At 41.0% G+C, this 14,518-nt stretch overlaps 1 protein-coding gene across 1 annotated transcript; it reads right to left on the reverse strand.

Annotated features, from left to right (window-relative positions):
* Positions 1–9,430: 9,430 nt before the first annotated feature.
* gjd2b (gap junction protein delta 2b) lies at positions 9,431–13,018 on the reverse strand. Its single transcript, XM_040125781.1, has 2 exons — positions 12,948–13,018; positions 9,431–10,274 (listed from the first exon to the last, which is right to left on the reverse strand). Exons 1-2 carry the CDS (start codon positions 13,016–13,018, stop codon positions 9,431–9,433), a joined length of 915 nt encoding a protein of 304 aa, XP_039981715.1.
* Between the last annotated feature and the right edge of the window lie 1,500 nt (positions 13,019–14,518).

The raw sequence follows: 14,518 nt of genomic DNA on the forward strand, positions 1-14,518 counted from the left end.
GACCACAGGCGCTGGCACTGACACTGGAGACCAGGGTTTATGTCATGCTTCCAGTATATTGTAAGATTTATGCAATAAGACTTTGATTAAGGTTTTGGAAAAAACATGTTTTTTTTTAAGTATAGAAAAATTAAACACATACTGTTTTATGCTTCATGTCAGTGTTAAACTTACTCATTGTATTGATAAAATAACATAATCCTCATTGCCTTCCTCTTTATGTAAGTTCTGAGGCTAATTAATAAATGTGTTTTTTGGGACACAGGGTTGTAGATAATTACATTTCAACACATTTGTTTGTTCCTATTTTGGTGTTTGTTCTATAACTTCTTCTCTCCATACTATGCTGTCTTAAAAACTGCAAACTTTTTCAGCTGATCCATACAGTAACATAACGGGCTAATGTTAGCTCACAGTTAGCAACAACAGTTAGTTAATGTTAAACAGACGCATAAAAGTTTACCATAGTTCAAAAAGTGTCTCCAAGCAGACTGGTGGCAGTGCCTCCTGTCATAAAACAGGCGTTCACTTTTCGTTTACTTTGAAAATCCTGACACTGCTTCCGCCCTCCAATATGCCGTGGGTAGTTTTACATTGGAGTCAATGGAAAACCCTGTGTGTCACTATAGAGATGCTAGAAGATACCTTGCATGTATGAAAGTTGGTTTGAAAAAGCGTCAGCATTTGACCCTGGAATGAAAACGGGTTGTTCGGTCAGTGACAGATGATTCACTAAACTAAGTTTAGCCTGACGATTCAGTGTTAAAGATGAATTTTTCTCTGGTGCTGAAAACCCCCCATTTCAATGCCATATGCTGTCATTCTTATTGCACTACATAGCAAGGAATGCACAGTATGTAAAAATACTCCTTACTATATAATTAACGCATAACTCATTGTTAGGTTTTTATCAAGTCCAATTAATCAATCAAATCCGTTGGGGATCAAGGTGCAAAAAAACGCCCATAAAACATAAATATAATTAAAATAACATAGTTATTATAGTTTAAAACAATGAAACAATAGTAAAATAATGTGCAAATTGTAGAGAATTAAGAGTACCTTAGAGATCAAATGTGCAGATTTAAAAAATGTGCAAATTAAGGATCTGTTATTGCTCCAACTGATCAGAGAGAGATAGCTCGGTTATTCAGTTATTCAGCCTGGTAGCCTCTGGGAGTAAGCTGTTTAATAGTCTTGTTTGCCTTGCTCTGATTCTTTGACACCTCCTGCCTGATGGCAGAAGATCGAACAGTCTGTGAAGGGGGTGTGAAGGATCCTTTATAATGTTCAGTGGCTTTTGCGGGAATGTAGGGTAGGGGGACGCCTATGACCTTCTCAGCTCCCCTGACTACTCTCTGCAGGGCTTGGGTGTAACTGATATTGCAGCTGGAGTACCAAGTAGAGATGCATTACATGAAAATCACTCTCAACAGTGGCTTTGTAGAATGTTGCTTTAGTGTCCTGAGAAAGTGCAGTCTCTGCTGGACCCGTGTTCATCTACCAGGTGAGACTGTGCGAGATCTGCACCCCAAGGAACTTGATGTTCTCCACTCTTTCCAATGTGGAGTCACTGATGCTGATGCCGGGTGTGTGCTCAGGTTGCGACTTCCTTAGACTGACAATACATAAATATATAGGTGTAATTTGTGCTTACATAAAACCCCTGCTGTTTGTATTGTCCAGCTGTGTTGTAGAGACTGCTACTTTCAAGACATGTAACTAGACTGGTTCCACTCCGTCAAGTGGGAGAATAAACTTGACACTGAGAAAACTGCTCAGAGTCAACATTATCATTTCAACTTGATGGATTCAACTGAAAATTGAATTGGGTCAGCAGCTTCTTTCAAAAACTGTTGACCACTCATCACAGTCTCTGGTACACTGTGTTTGACAGACACAGCTATTCATCCTAAGTTTACACTGTATCTGCTGTGGGGCATGAATATTTATGCTGAGTGGCTGTGTGTCTGAAGAAGCTCTGAGTGGCTCTGGCTGGTTTATATATTCTCCTGAGTGTATACACAAACACAAACACACACACACACACACACACACACACACACACACACACACACACACACACACACACACACACACATATGCAAAAGAAAAAAATGAAGGCGCTTTAAAATTTTAAATATGATAGTGTTTGAGCTAAAAGTGGACATGAGTGTCTGACATGAGAGGAGAGTCAAAAACAGCCAGATAAACGATAAGTGACAGAGTGAAGAAGTATAGAGCAAATAAAACGAGTAGAATAATATGAAATAAAAGAGAACAGAGTAACAGAATAGAACAGAAGACTCTGGAAAACTTTATTGTCAACCCATTCATCCATCCACTCATCCATCCATCTATCCATTAGCTATACCCACTTGTCCATAAGGGTCTCCAAGAGGCTTGAGCTGATCTCAGCTAACACTGGGCAAGAGACGAGGTGCACCCTGGCCAGACAGTCACAGGGCTGACATATGGTGACAAACAACCATTCACACTCACTTTCACACTTACGGGAAACTTGGAGTCACCAACCTAAGCTACTTGTCTTTGGACTGTGGGAGTACCCAGAGGAAACCCACACAGGCACAGGTAGAACATGGAAATCCCCCCAAAAAAGGCCCCGGCCCAACCTAGTACCTTCTTGATTGAGGTGACAGGGCTAACCACTGCACCTTGCCCCTCAACCCATCATCAACCAGTCCACATATACTGTAAGTCCACAGTGCAGTAGGGACAGTAGGGATAAAATTCTCTGGGGCCAGTGTTGCTATATTGCTATATTTAAGGGGTGCTGGGGACCCCTTATTGACAAGGGGTGGAACACGCAGTGAGTAAAAAGTAGTCTATTTCACCATAACTAATGGGCTATCTGAACATTTTTTTTCTATCTGAACAGCATATTATAAGGTGGCTTTCAGAAAATATATGAAAAAAAATGTTTAAAATGGGGGAATTTAATTAGGTCAAAGTGTAAGGGTCAGGGTCAGCTAAACTTGGGTTTGAGTTAATCAATGGCACAGAAAAGTATATTGGATTTTTTCACTTCTAAAAGCCCAAAAATAATGAAAATTGACACAGAACAAGAGGACGTGGTGTCCAGTTGCTGTGTCTGCTACACCTGCTCAATCTTCAGCCATCATACCAAGCTCTTTCGCTGGTGGAGCAGTTCAAGAGCAGGAGGATAGGCCTTCGCTAACGCAAGAGATGGCAACTAACCGCACATCTGTATCACCCACTTCTGGACTTGAGAAGTCATGTCAGCCAAACTCAAGCTCCAGGAAGGAGATCTGGGACAGAAACATATGAACGATCATTTCAGCCAGGCTGGTTTTCAAAGTGGAAGTGAATGCACTGTGTCATTTAAGAACTGTGTTTTTGCTTTTTCTGCTACAAGGCAAGAGAGAGGGATTTCCACAACATTAAAGGAAATATAGGTCCCTCGGGAATGGAGGATTTTGCAATTGGCCAAAGCGACCACCAAGTTCGCCCACCATGATCTATCTGACATGCATCTGGAATCAGTCACAATGCTTTCATCTCTCAGCCACAAACCTATTACTGCGTTGCTTTCTGAACAGGCTGAAAGTTACAAAGACAGTTATCGAGCAACTTTTTTAGATCCATAACATTTCTGGATGTGAGGGGCTTCCACTGTGGGGGCATAGCCATTGGGATGGAATTTTATGGCAGCTTATGATGGAGCGGACCTATGCTTTGCCTAGTGCACGTGAGTGGTTTCAGCAAAGAGACTGGATGTCCGACACCATTCAAGATGAAATATTAGAAATTTTGGCACAATCAGTCTGGAGAGAAATTGTGCCTGAGGCAAGAGAGCGCATATTCTTTGGACTAACAGCTGATGCGTCTCCAATGTAACAACCGACACTTCTGGGTGATATTACTAACGGGAACGAACACAGAACGGCCGTCTGACGTTCCAGATTGTCTGGGGCGACTGCATGAGAGATGTTTATGGAACTTGGTATCTGCCTGCCTGTGTCTGTTGGCTCCGACGAGAGGTCATTCTCCACACTTTGGCAGCTAAAAACAAGGCTTTGCTGCACGTCCATCAGGACATGTTGGACATCAAGCCTTTGATACAAATCTTTGCAGCACACAGTGGAACGCAAGGCCATCTTTGGCACCTTAAAAGTCAGTTAGTCCGTAATTTTGTTTTTTTTTTGTTATTGATGTATGGTTGTTTGTTTCTTTGGAGTAAGATTATTTAATTTGTGAGTGTTAGGAAACAGTAACAACTTTCAAATATCCATAAATAAAAGGTGAATGGACCTTAGTTGTTTGGTGATAAAGAAAGTATTGGTAAAATATATGAACATTGTACTGAATTTGATCAACTAGTATTGTTTGTTATTGATGTATAGTTGTTGTAGTTGTTTAAAAAAAAAGGTAAAAGATATATAAAAAAATATGTATGTATAAAAAAATATAAAATTGATTAACTGAGGAACAAAACTGACATGGTGCTAAACCTAATGGGATGTACAGTATGTACAGTGTTTGTGCCTATGCTGATAAATGAATAATACTGTAGTGTGTTCCTGGTCAAGTTATTGACAGGAAGTGAAAGTAACTTGTTACATGTTGAAGGGAAGTGTGTAAAATGTGTGTAAAACACATACATAGTCATGCACGCATTTATACTGTGCAGCACCCCTCACTGAAAACATGTTCCCATGCATGTGATAGCTTTACTGTACTAGGCACTGATTCCTTACTGCATAACAGTATTTATATTATTGACTGCAAAAATAATAAAGACGTCTATTTGCTCCAAATGACCTCAGTATCCTTAGAAAGTAACTATGTTGTACCTTGCTACAGATGTAATTCCTTTGGATTAATAATGAATGAAATCTTTTCTCTCAGCAACATACAGATGAAGACAAGGATCATCTTCAATACCGAACACAGACAACAGAGTAGCTTCATCTGTGAACTTCAACAGAAATGTATTTGGAACACCAGTTTAACAACCATCTGCATAGAGTGTGAAGAGTAGAGCTGAGCTCACACAACCCCCCGGCTGCTCCTCATTCACAGTGACAATGGAGGCTGAGGCTGTTTGACTGAGAACAAAACAGAGCAGAGCAGAAAAGAACATAACAGGACAGATTAGAAGGGAAAGCACAACAGAATAGAATTCAAGAAAGTGACGTGGAATAAGGCGGAATGGAGAAGAATAGAATAGAAGAGGAATCTAACACCCTCAAAAGTAAAAACTCGTCTTTGTTGTGATGCATGATAAAAATAAAAAGTCTGTTATACAAAGTGAACTCTGCTACATATTCAAATGTTTCAAAGTAAAAGCATGGTGAGAAGAAAGCACTGACACCAGATCATGGCTTGTCACAGTGGACCACTCCTGGCTACAGCCTTCACTTCAGTCCCAGTACTTTGCATACAAAAGATGCTGTGTGTACAGAGCAGGGAGGGCATGTGAACACACACTGATCGTGTGTGTTCAAACACTCCAGCTATTTTTAGCAGGATGTATTGGTGCCAGTGTAGCCCAGTACTCCTGGGTTATCACTGAAATATTAGAAAATGGTAATCCAATCTGCCAGGTCCAAAACCGTCTCGGTGCTGGGGTAATTCTCCATTTTGCATATTCATCTGTGACTTTCTAATCACTAAACTCTCCTCACCCCTGCTCAGAGTCCTGAGATTTAGTTTTCATTTTTGAAAGCTGGAGTAGCTTCTTTATTTCCACTAAATTTATGAAGCTCAGAGAGGGGGCAGTTAACATTAGGGTGATGATTTATTTGGTTCATCATGACGTTATCGATAGTTTGTTCAAATAATGTTAAACTGATGTTTAAGTTTTCCCGACAAGGACTTCTTGTGGTCATGTGAATAATGACTCTTGTCTGTCAGAAGCAAAGGTACATGATGTAATTACAGAGCGGTAAAACCTCAGGAGGTGGTCGGGTGGATGAATGTGTGAACAAAGTGTCTGACTTGCACACAGAGACTGCTTCATTGAAGTGCGGTGAGATCTGTCTGATATGGGCAGATGGGCAGAGCAAATATTCAGACTGAGAGAGAACCAAAGATCTCTGACCCTGTTCACATCTGGCATTAACGTACATCTTGGGTGAACACAAGTGGACAGGTGAGACACATCGCTGTTTAACACCTGTGTCTATCATGCATCTCCAAAGTGTCCAGCTGACCACTTGGTACGGTACGCTTTTACCAAAACAAACAACCACATCCTGCATTGATGACATATTTTCCTATTACGTCCTTGTCAGGTACAGGACCCATTATAATTTACACTACAAAAGATGAGGTCAAATGCGTCCCAGACCACTTCGGTCAGTGGTTTGAGCGATCGGATCACAATGCATCTTGGTGGTCGTCTACACTTGTATTTAGTGCTGTCCACTTGTGATCCGATCACTCAAGAAACGTGTTAATGCCAGGGTCTCCCTCTAACCTCAAGCAAGTTACTGAAAGGTCATGTTTTGGAAGGCACTGACAAAAACCTGTTACCCCCGCTCCAATTCACTGGTTACCTTTACAGTTTGGAAGTGATTTTAAGATAACAATGCTTGCTTGCTATTTGGGCACATAGACTCTCCAATGATCATATACGTACTCATTAAGAGATACTATAGATATTTTTGGTCTTCAGACAACTCTAAAGGTTGTTTATAATTTCTGATCCGTGGCAGTTCAAATGTCCTCTGTAACACGTGAGCTACTGTTTCATGCTTTGTTTAAAAACCTGGAGCTAAGACTGATGTATCGGGCTCTGTCCTCCAGTTTTTCTCCTCAAAGTTGCAGAGTCATCTTGGCAGCATGACTTGCTCACTCTGCTGCGCTGTCTCCTGTCTACATTCATACACACTATCAATCATATACCAGAATATTCACATTCTGTGTGTCCTGCTTCCTGGATGCGTAGATGCATTTTCTCAGAAGCACCAACAAAGTACCCATTTCAGATTTACAGATTTATGTCTTCAGTAGTAAACAGTGGGCTTGGAGCTGAAAGCCACAGTGAGAGCAGAGAAGTCAGAAAGTGAGTTTTTGACAAGAAGAAAAATACAGCTGTCACCTCAATTCAGAGGGTTAAGAAAAAATTCATTTCCCATCTCTCCATGTACAGCCTGTCCAACAGGAGAGCAGCTGTTGATACCCTTGTAGGCAGCTGTGCTGAAAACCTAAAACTGACACACCACTTATCTTGTTCATATGGCTTCCATTTTATTACAGATGCTTTCATAGTTGTTCAATAGGGACATACTTTAGATTATACTTGAAAATGGTAGCACCAGTGACAGTAATGCAACCCCTGTTTGCCAAATGAAATTCAGATTTATGCTTCGCTTGATTAAGATCAAGTGAGTCCAGATTACAATTAGATCAATAACCCTGGAATATGTAATGGTTGGTTGGTTTTTGTGTTGCAAATGGAAATCCAAGATGACAGTAGAGCACTATTTCCATACAGCTCTTCAGATGATAGAGGATGTCTTGATAATCCAAAGTGAGATTTCATGTTTTCTTATATCTCTGGATAGAGGTATGTACATGTATGGCACTTGATGACATGAAAACAATAAACATCACAAATGAAAGAAATGGGCGCTTGGGTGTAACAGAAAAAAAAAAATGGTGACAGGTTTCCAGGCGCCACCTTCCTTCAGCTAAAGCAAAGGACTGATCATTTAGGTTAAGGTCAGGGGTGCGAGCACAGGCAACCAGAACAATGAGATTCCTAAGGGATAGATATTTGAGATGAAAGCTATACTGTAAGATTGTGTGATGTATTGTAAAGTCAAAATAAGTCTTGCCCTCTAAACTGCCAAATTGGGTGCTTTACTGTATAAGTTGTGTTTGGAACCACGAGAATGTGACTTAAACACCATCGCAGATCCGAGTGGATAGGCATGATCATTTGGCTCATTAGTGCAAGAATATACTCAGTGTCCATCTGGACATCAGAAAACCTCAGAAATCTGATACACTGCATGGCCAAAACATCTATACTGTTTATAATGGTTTGGGATAGGTCTCTAAAGTCCAATTCAAAGAGCACATAACCTATTTCACACATGAATAGGTGGGGTATACATAACAGCTGTATATGGTCTTGTCGTTCTGGAGGAGCTTTGTCAAGTCTGAGACTCTGCAGTTATTCCTCAGACTCTGGAATTGGGCTTGGAGACTTCAAATTTATAGCAGAAAGCCTGGGTTACAAATCAGGAATGTGGAATTTGACAGACAGGCAGGGAGAGTCAAATGCCACATTCATGTCCTATGGGACTTGCTGTTATAACTGGTCACCAACTTTTGAATAGCATTTTGACATCTAACATGTAACTGCAACTGGGAAATTTGGATTTTTCTGAAAGTTTCACTATAACCAACTTGGTGCCTGAAAATACGGAAGTTCCTGAAAAGGCAAACAAATGCAGATGCCTCCCATCAGCCAAAGCCTACGACATTGTCAATACACTATATTTTTAACCCCCAAAATACCAACTGTGCTATCACATAGCCTTCTTGATTTAACTGATGATGTGAACGCTTGCAAGTCGTAAACATGGAAATCTCTTCCACTGCTACCATCCATCTCATAATATGTGAACATGGCATTGATAAAGACAGTATCTGGTTGCATTATGGGAAGAGCAGGATCCAGCATTTTGGAGCTGGAGCTTACTGTGAAGAAGTTGACTGACTTCAGCCCCATCCAACACCTTTGGGATGAACTTGAACACCGACTGTGAGCCAGACCTTATCACCAACATCAGTGCTGGACCTCACTAATGCTCTGGTGTCTGAACGGGAGAAAATCCCTGTAGCCAGGTTCCAAACAAGAGGAATGGAGGCTGGTAGGCTGGTAGTTGTTCAGGGTGTCACAATCACATAATCAACTACCACATATGGCTGGAATGCAAAGGTGTCTATATGCATTTGACCATGCAGTGGATCAATTTTATGCTTTTAAGAAACACTTTACAAACAAAGAAAACATTAATTCCTCATCAGTGCCTTCTGCTCAAAAACTGACAGACACATGTGGCCCATTTGTCTCTCTATAAAACACAAATAAAATCGATACCCTGCCAAATTCAACACGATGTCATCAAGATAAATGTTCCATCTTGTGGAAAATGTCCAGTCTTAATGAATCACCATCACTAAAACATTCTGCAAATGGGGGAGAGAACTATAGTTGTTTCTACTGCAGTCTGCTTTGTTTCAGAGAGTTTCAAAAAAGACCAAATTTCTGACAGCTGTTGGATTTCACTGGAAATCTAGTTACCTCTGTTTCATTTGAAGACTGAATACTAATAAATGAATTATTATGCTGAATGTTTTGTTTGTCATTCTTGATAACTGGTTTCTGCACAGCTGTCCTGCAGCCTCCTCATGTATGTGTGCCACACAGCTACACATATGCAGAGTCACTGGACTGAGTGCGCCCAAAGTTTGGCATACTCATCCTGGGCAAGTCTTTGGAACGGATCTCATAAATGGACTTCCTCCTGGCCTGCACTCCTCTCACAGCAGTTTTTATCTTCCTCCAGCCGAGATGGTTGAGCTCTGCCAAGTTCAGCACCACGCAAATGCCACTGACTGCGAACATGAAGACCAGAAACACAGTTTTCTCTGTGGGCCTGGAAACATAGCACTCGACATCTTTTATGCAAGGGTATCGATCGCACTCATACACTGCAGGGACATTGAATCCATACAGGAAGTATTGACCCACCAGAAACCCTATCTCTAGTGCATTTCTGAACACCACCTGGATGATGTAGAACCTGGAGATGCCATCCTGCCTTCTCATTTTTGACTTTGTAGTTCGCAGGGCTGAGTTTGGGATGTCCTTGACCTCCAGGCAGTCGGGCTCTGCCTCTTTGTTGGAGTTTTCAGTATTCTGCAGGACTCCGTTCACGATGGTGTTCTTGATCTTCTTGCTGTCGTCTCTTTTCATTGATTCCTGCTCTCTGTCCAGGGAGAGGTACACCGTGGAGTAGCGCCGCTCCCTCTGCTTGGCGGACTGGTGCACAGAGTAGGTGATGAAGCAGAGGCTGGGGCAGCACACCATGATGATCTGGAACACCCAGTACCTGATGTGGGAAATGGGGAAAGCCCTGTCATAGCAGGCCTGGTTGCAGCCTGGCTGTAAAGTGTTACACACGAACATCGACTGCTCGTCATTGTACACAGTCTCGCCGACTATCGCCACGATTAGAATCCGGAAGATCACCACCACAGTCAGCAGGATTCTGAGGGAAAATCAGCAACAGAAATATATTCACTTTTACAGTAGTTGTTTTAGTTCCACACCCTCTTTTTGTGAACAAGCCTCAAAATCATTATTTTCTTGAGCCCTTTTGAGTACACATGTGATCCTGGTCTCTTCTGAAATGTAACTCTTTGGAGTTTTTTCACAAAGTCAGAATTAGTCAGTGATACTGAACTTGTCACAAATATAATATATTTGAGCAAAGCCAAAAGGCAGGACACACCCGGTTTCAAAAAAATCAATTACTGCTACAAAAAAGTTATATTTATTTTTTCATCTGTGCCCCTTTTTCTGTAAATACTGGATAATTTTGCTTATTCCAGAAACTAAAAATGATTCAGGAGAAAAAGGGGGAAAAACTCTGTGGTTGAACTGTTCAAAATCAATAGATTTACCGTATGCAACTGGTAATAAGGGGTCACAGGTGGACATACTGTAACTTTAAAAGGGTCCAGATCCTGAACAGGAGAGATGTGAGGTTGTCCATGCTGAGCTGTAGCTCCTAATAGAAGCGTAGCTTAGCTTTACTGACTGTCCAGTAGCAGCTACAGAAGCTAGCATTAGGGCACGTTTATTTTATTTTATTTTTTTAAGGCGGAGTTCCTTTGCTTTTGCATGTTTTAGCTCATTCACTACAATTACCTTTACATTTAAAATTTAGATTTCTGCTGAGCGTTATAAAATAATGTGTAAATGTTCCATGTTTTGGCTCCAATACATTTTCTATGAGAAAGTAAATTGCTTGTGTTATCCATCACAGTGAACATCATTTCTGCTTTTAGTGTTGTTATTATATTGTCATTGAGTGCAGGCAATTAAAATCAAGCTACACTTTAACTGCTTCCCCACACAATGATTAGGTCATTTACACAACAGTAAAAGTAGGGCTGATGTTCTCTGTGATGCACTTCCTAAAGAAAGGCTGAAGCTTCTACAACAAATATTTATTGTACCTCATCATTATTGTTACATCTTATGTCTTCTTAAAAGGTGTTTTTTAGGAAAACTTTTTCTAGAAATCTGACGTTTCAAGAAATATGAAATAAAAGAGACTACAAGTGGAATAATTTCACCTGGATGGCAGAATTCTTTTTGGTTTACATTACTTTATCTTACTGATAATACCTTCATGTATAATATAGACAGGCATAAAGCATTAGTACACGATTTTCATATCAGAGTTTCCATACTGCATTGACACGGAGACCAATGCTTAAAGGAAGCTAGAATTACTTACTCGTGGTTGCATGCATCTGCCAACCAGTCAAGGTGCAGTTTAGAGCCATGTCTGTCTAGACTCATACGATATATGTAGCGAAGACTTTAATAAAAGGTGTTAAGTGTATTTTATCATAATTAGTATATGAATTTGTGGGTTATGGCCAAAAATGTGTTCTGTGACCTTGACCTTTGACCACCAAATTCTAATCAGTTCATGCTTGACCCCAAGTGGATGTTTGTGGCAGGTGTAATGAATTTCCCTCCTTCACAAGAATGAGGCGGACAGATGGACAACCTGAAAGCATAATGCCTCTGGCCATGTCTGTTGCTGGCGTGGGGGCATAAGGATCAATTCAAGATGACTCAAATCCAAAGACATATCTTCTACTGTCATTGAGCGTTTTTTTTTATTTTTATTGGGTTTTTTTTCCCCCAATGACATAGGTGTTTCAAAAATAATGAGCTTATAAGAGCTCTGGGAAAAAAATACATAATTATTTTGAATTATCAATCCAATAAACACTACTGTTCCATAATATCATATGAACTCTAAAGACCTAATAAATAAATTATGTGTACACCTGGATTCCTTCCCTCCACAACATACCTGTTTAACTTTTCCAATAGGTCACCCTATAAGGGTTTATAAGTGGTAACTAACGGCTTCTGCCATCATAGGTCTGAATAAAATACTCAGCTGAACAACATGCATAGATGTGTGCATAAGTAGCGTACGTGTGAATGTGTACATTATGTGAGTATATGTTATATGTCATTGTATATGTGCTTATATGACCATGTGTCATTGTATATATTGCATGTATCTGCATATTTTTCATGTGAGAAATAACGTGCATGATTTGAAAACTAGTGTCAGCCCTGGGAAAATAAATACAATCTTTCCTCAGCAATGGGTGATTCAGTCCTTCACTAATGCTTTATGAATCACTTATAAAAACCATGAATAATAAGTACTTGTGGGCTGAGAGGTTTTTGAAGAATCCCTTTGCATTTCAGTTCACCAAGTAGAATTTGACCTGTAAAAAGCCTTTTTCACAACCCGACCACCCAAAAGTATGTCTCATTAATGGCGTTTAACTGATCTTTGAAGCATTAATGATTAAAGAGCGCTACCAGCGTTTCAACAGGCAGACCATCAGGCAAGGACAGGAGGGGGTTGTGTAGGTTGTAGGGGCAGAGGACCGGTCAGGTCCCTGTCTGGTTCCGCGGCTGTGAGGGAGCTGTCCAGTGCTGAAATAACAGCGCTCCGCCAGCCTCAGTCCAACCCCACGGTTCTCCTCGGCAGTCTAATTCCTCCTGAAGTAAACCCACATCTCTGCTTGCCCTCGAAATTAACCTCGGAGATGCAATTCGCCTTTTCAAGGAGAGAGAAGGACACACGTCTCTTTCTTTCTTTTCCAACAGCTCTTACCTTCCGATCATAGTAGAGTGCTGCTGCACAGCCGCCTCCAAGAGACGCTCTAATATGGTCCATTCCCCCATGATTGTTCATTCGGAGATCACACGCAGGCTCGGGTCGTGCACAAAAAGCGGAGGATCTTAGGATTTTCCTACTATGTTTCCGAGAGCACCGACAGTATCCAGTGAATGCATGGATGTGTGTGCGTCTCCCGCTTTGCAGCTCTGTGGGCAGCCTGAGCGCTCCCGTCCTCTCCGCACTCCAGGCGCTGAGAAGTGGAGAGCCCTCCTTAGAGCCTGTGCCGGATCGTGTGAGACTGAGCGCAGTGTGGAGCGCACCGCTCAGCGCTAATCCTGCTTTAAGTAGACTCCTTTGCGTCACACGCACACCGGTTTGTGTGTTGAAGAGGCCAGGGACGCAGGCCTGTCCGGAGTAGCATATCCGTCCGTCCACCGCGGCTCCCCGGGTGAGATAATAGTGATGAGCTGCGTTGCAAAAAGTGACACGCTCAAGTGATTTTAGCCCGCAGCCTCTGTTTATGTCTGAATAAGTAGAGTTCATTGCAAATGTATTCCCATCATTTAGACTGTTCACCCTTTATAGCTACTTTATAGCTACTGATCAGTCAGGAAATATTGATTGTTTATGTTCTTCTTTTATGACTTCTGTCTGGCCATTGACAGAGCCTGATGTCTGTAAAAGGTTTGACGTTTAAAAAAAAACTCTATTGGTGAAAATAAACAAAAAACGAGTGACATAGAAGATACAATAAGGCAAGGCGAATTTATTTATATAGCGCCATTTGAACAGAAGGCAATTCAAGGTGCTTTACGGAGGAATAGATTAATTAAAAACATTATAAATAAGACATAAAGAAGCATTAATATTGCATTTAAAAGAAAATAAAAAAACAGAAACAAAAGCAAAAACAAGCAAATAAATAGTTAAAGATTAAAAAGAGGTTAAGTGTTTAAACTATTAGAAAGCCGCAGCAAAACATATTGTATAGAGCCCGGATTTAAATGAGGCGACAGTTTCAGCCAACCTCAGGTATTCAGTAAGCTTGTTCCACAAGTGGGGAGCATACAAACTTTAAACTGCTTCACCTTGTTTGGTTTTGACTCTGGGAACACCGACTAAACATGTCCCAGATGAGCTGAGGGGTCTGGATGCTTTGTATCACACAAGTAAACCAGAGACGTATTTAGGCCCGAGACCATTTAGTGCTTTGTAGACAAGTAATAGGATTTTAAAATCTGTCCTTTGACACACAGGAAGCCAGTGCAGTGATTTAAGAACCGGTGGGATGTGCTCCACTTTCTTGTTGTTTGTGCGGACTCTGGCAGCAGCGTTCTGGATGAGTTGTGTGTCATCTGCACAATTATGGTAAGAGATGTTATAATATTCCATAATCTCAGCAAGGGGGAGCATGTAGATGTTGAATAGAAGAGGCCTGAGAACGGACCTTTGAGGATCTCCACATGTGATTTTTGTTCGCTCAGATTACCAGTTGACATAAAGTAGTACCTGTCTTGAAAATATGACATCAACCAATTTAGCACGGTGCCAGAAAGTCTCACCCA

Source organism: Xiphias gladius, chromosome 4 (assembly GCF_016859285.1).
Source record: "Xiphias gladius isolate SHS-SW01 ecotype Sanya breed wild chromosome 4, ASM1685928v1, whole genome shotgun sequence".
NCBI classification, from domain to species: domain Eukaryota; kingdom Metazoa; phylum Chordata; class Actinopteri; order Istiophoriformes; family Xiphiidae; genus Xiphias; species Xiphias gladius.

What these genes read in the sequence shown, in the direction of transcription:
- gjd2b (XM_040125781.1), bottom strand. Translation starts at nt 13,018, where the DNA reads ATGGGGGAATGGACCATATTAGAGCGTCTCTTGGAGGCGGCTGTGCAG. An exon ending in CACTCTACTATGATCGGAAG is followed by an intron (nt 10,275 to 12,947) that starts GTAAGAGCTGTT and finishes ATTTTCCCTCAG; the next exon opens with AATCCTGCTGACTGTGGTGG.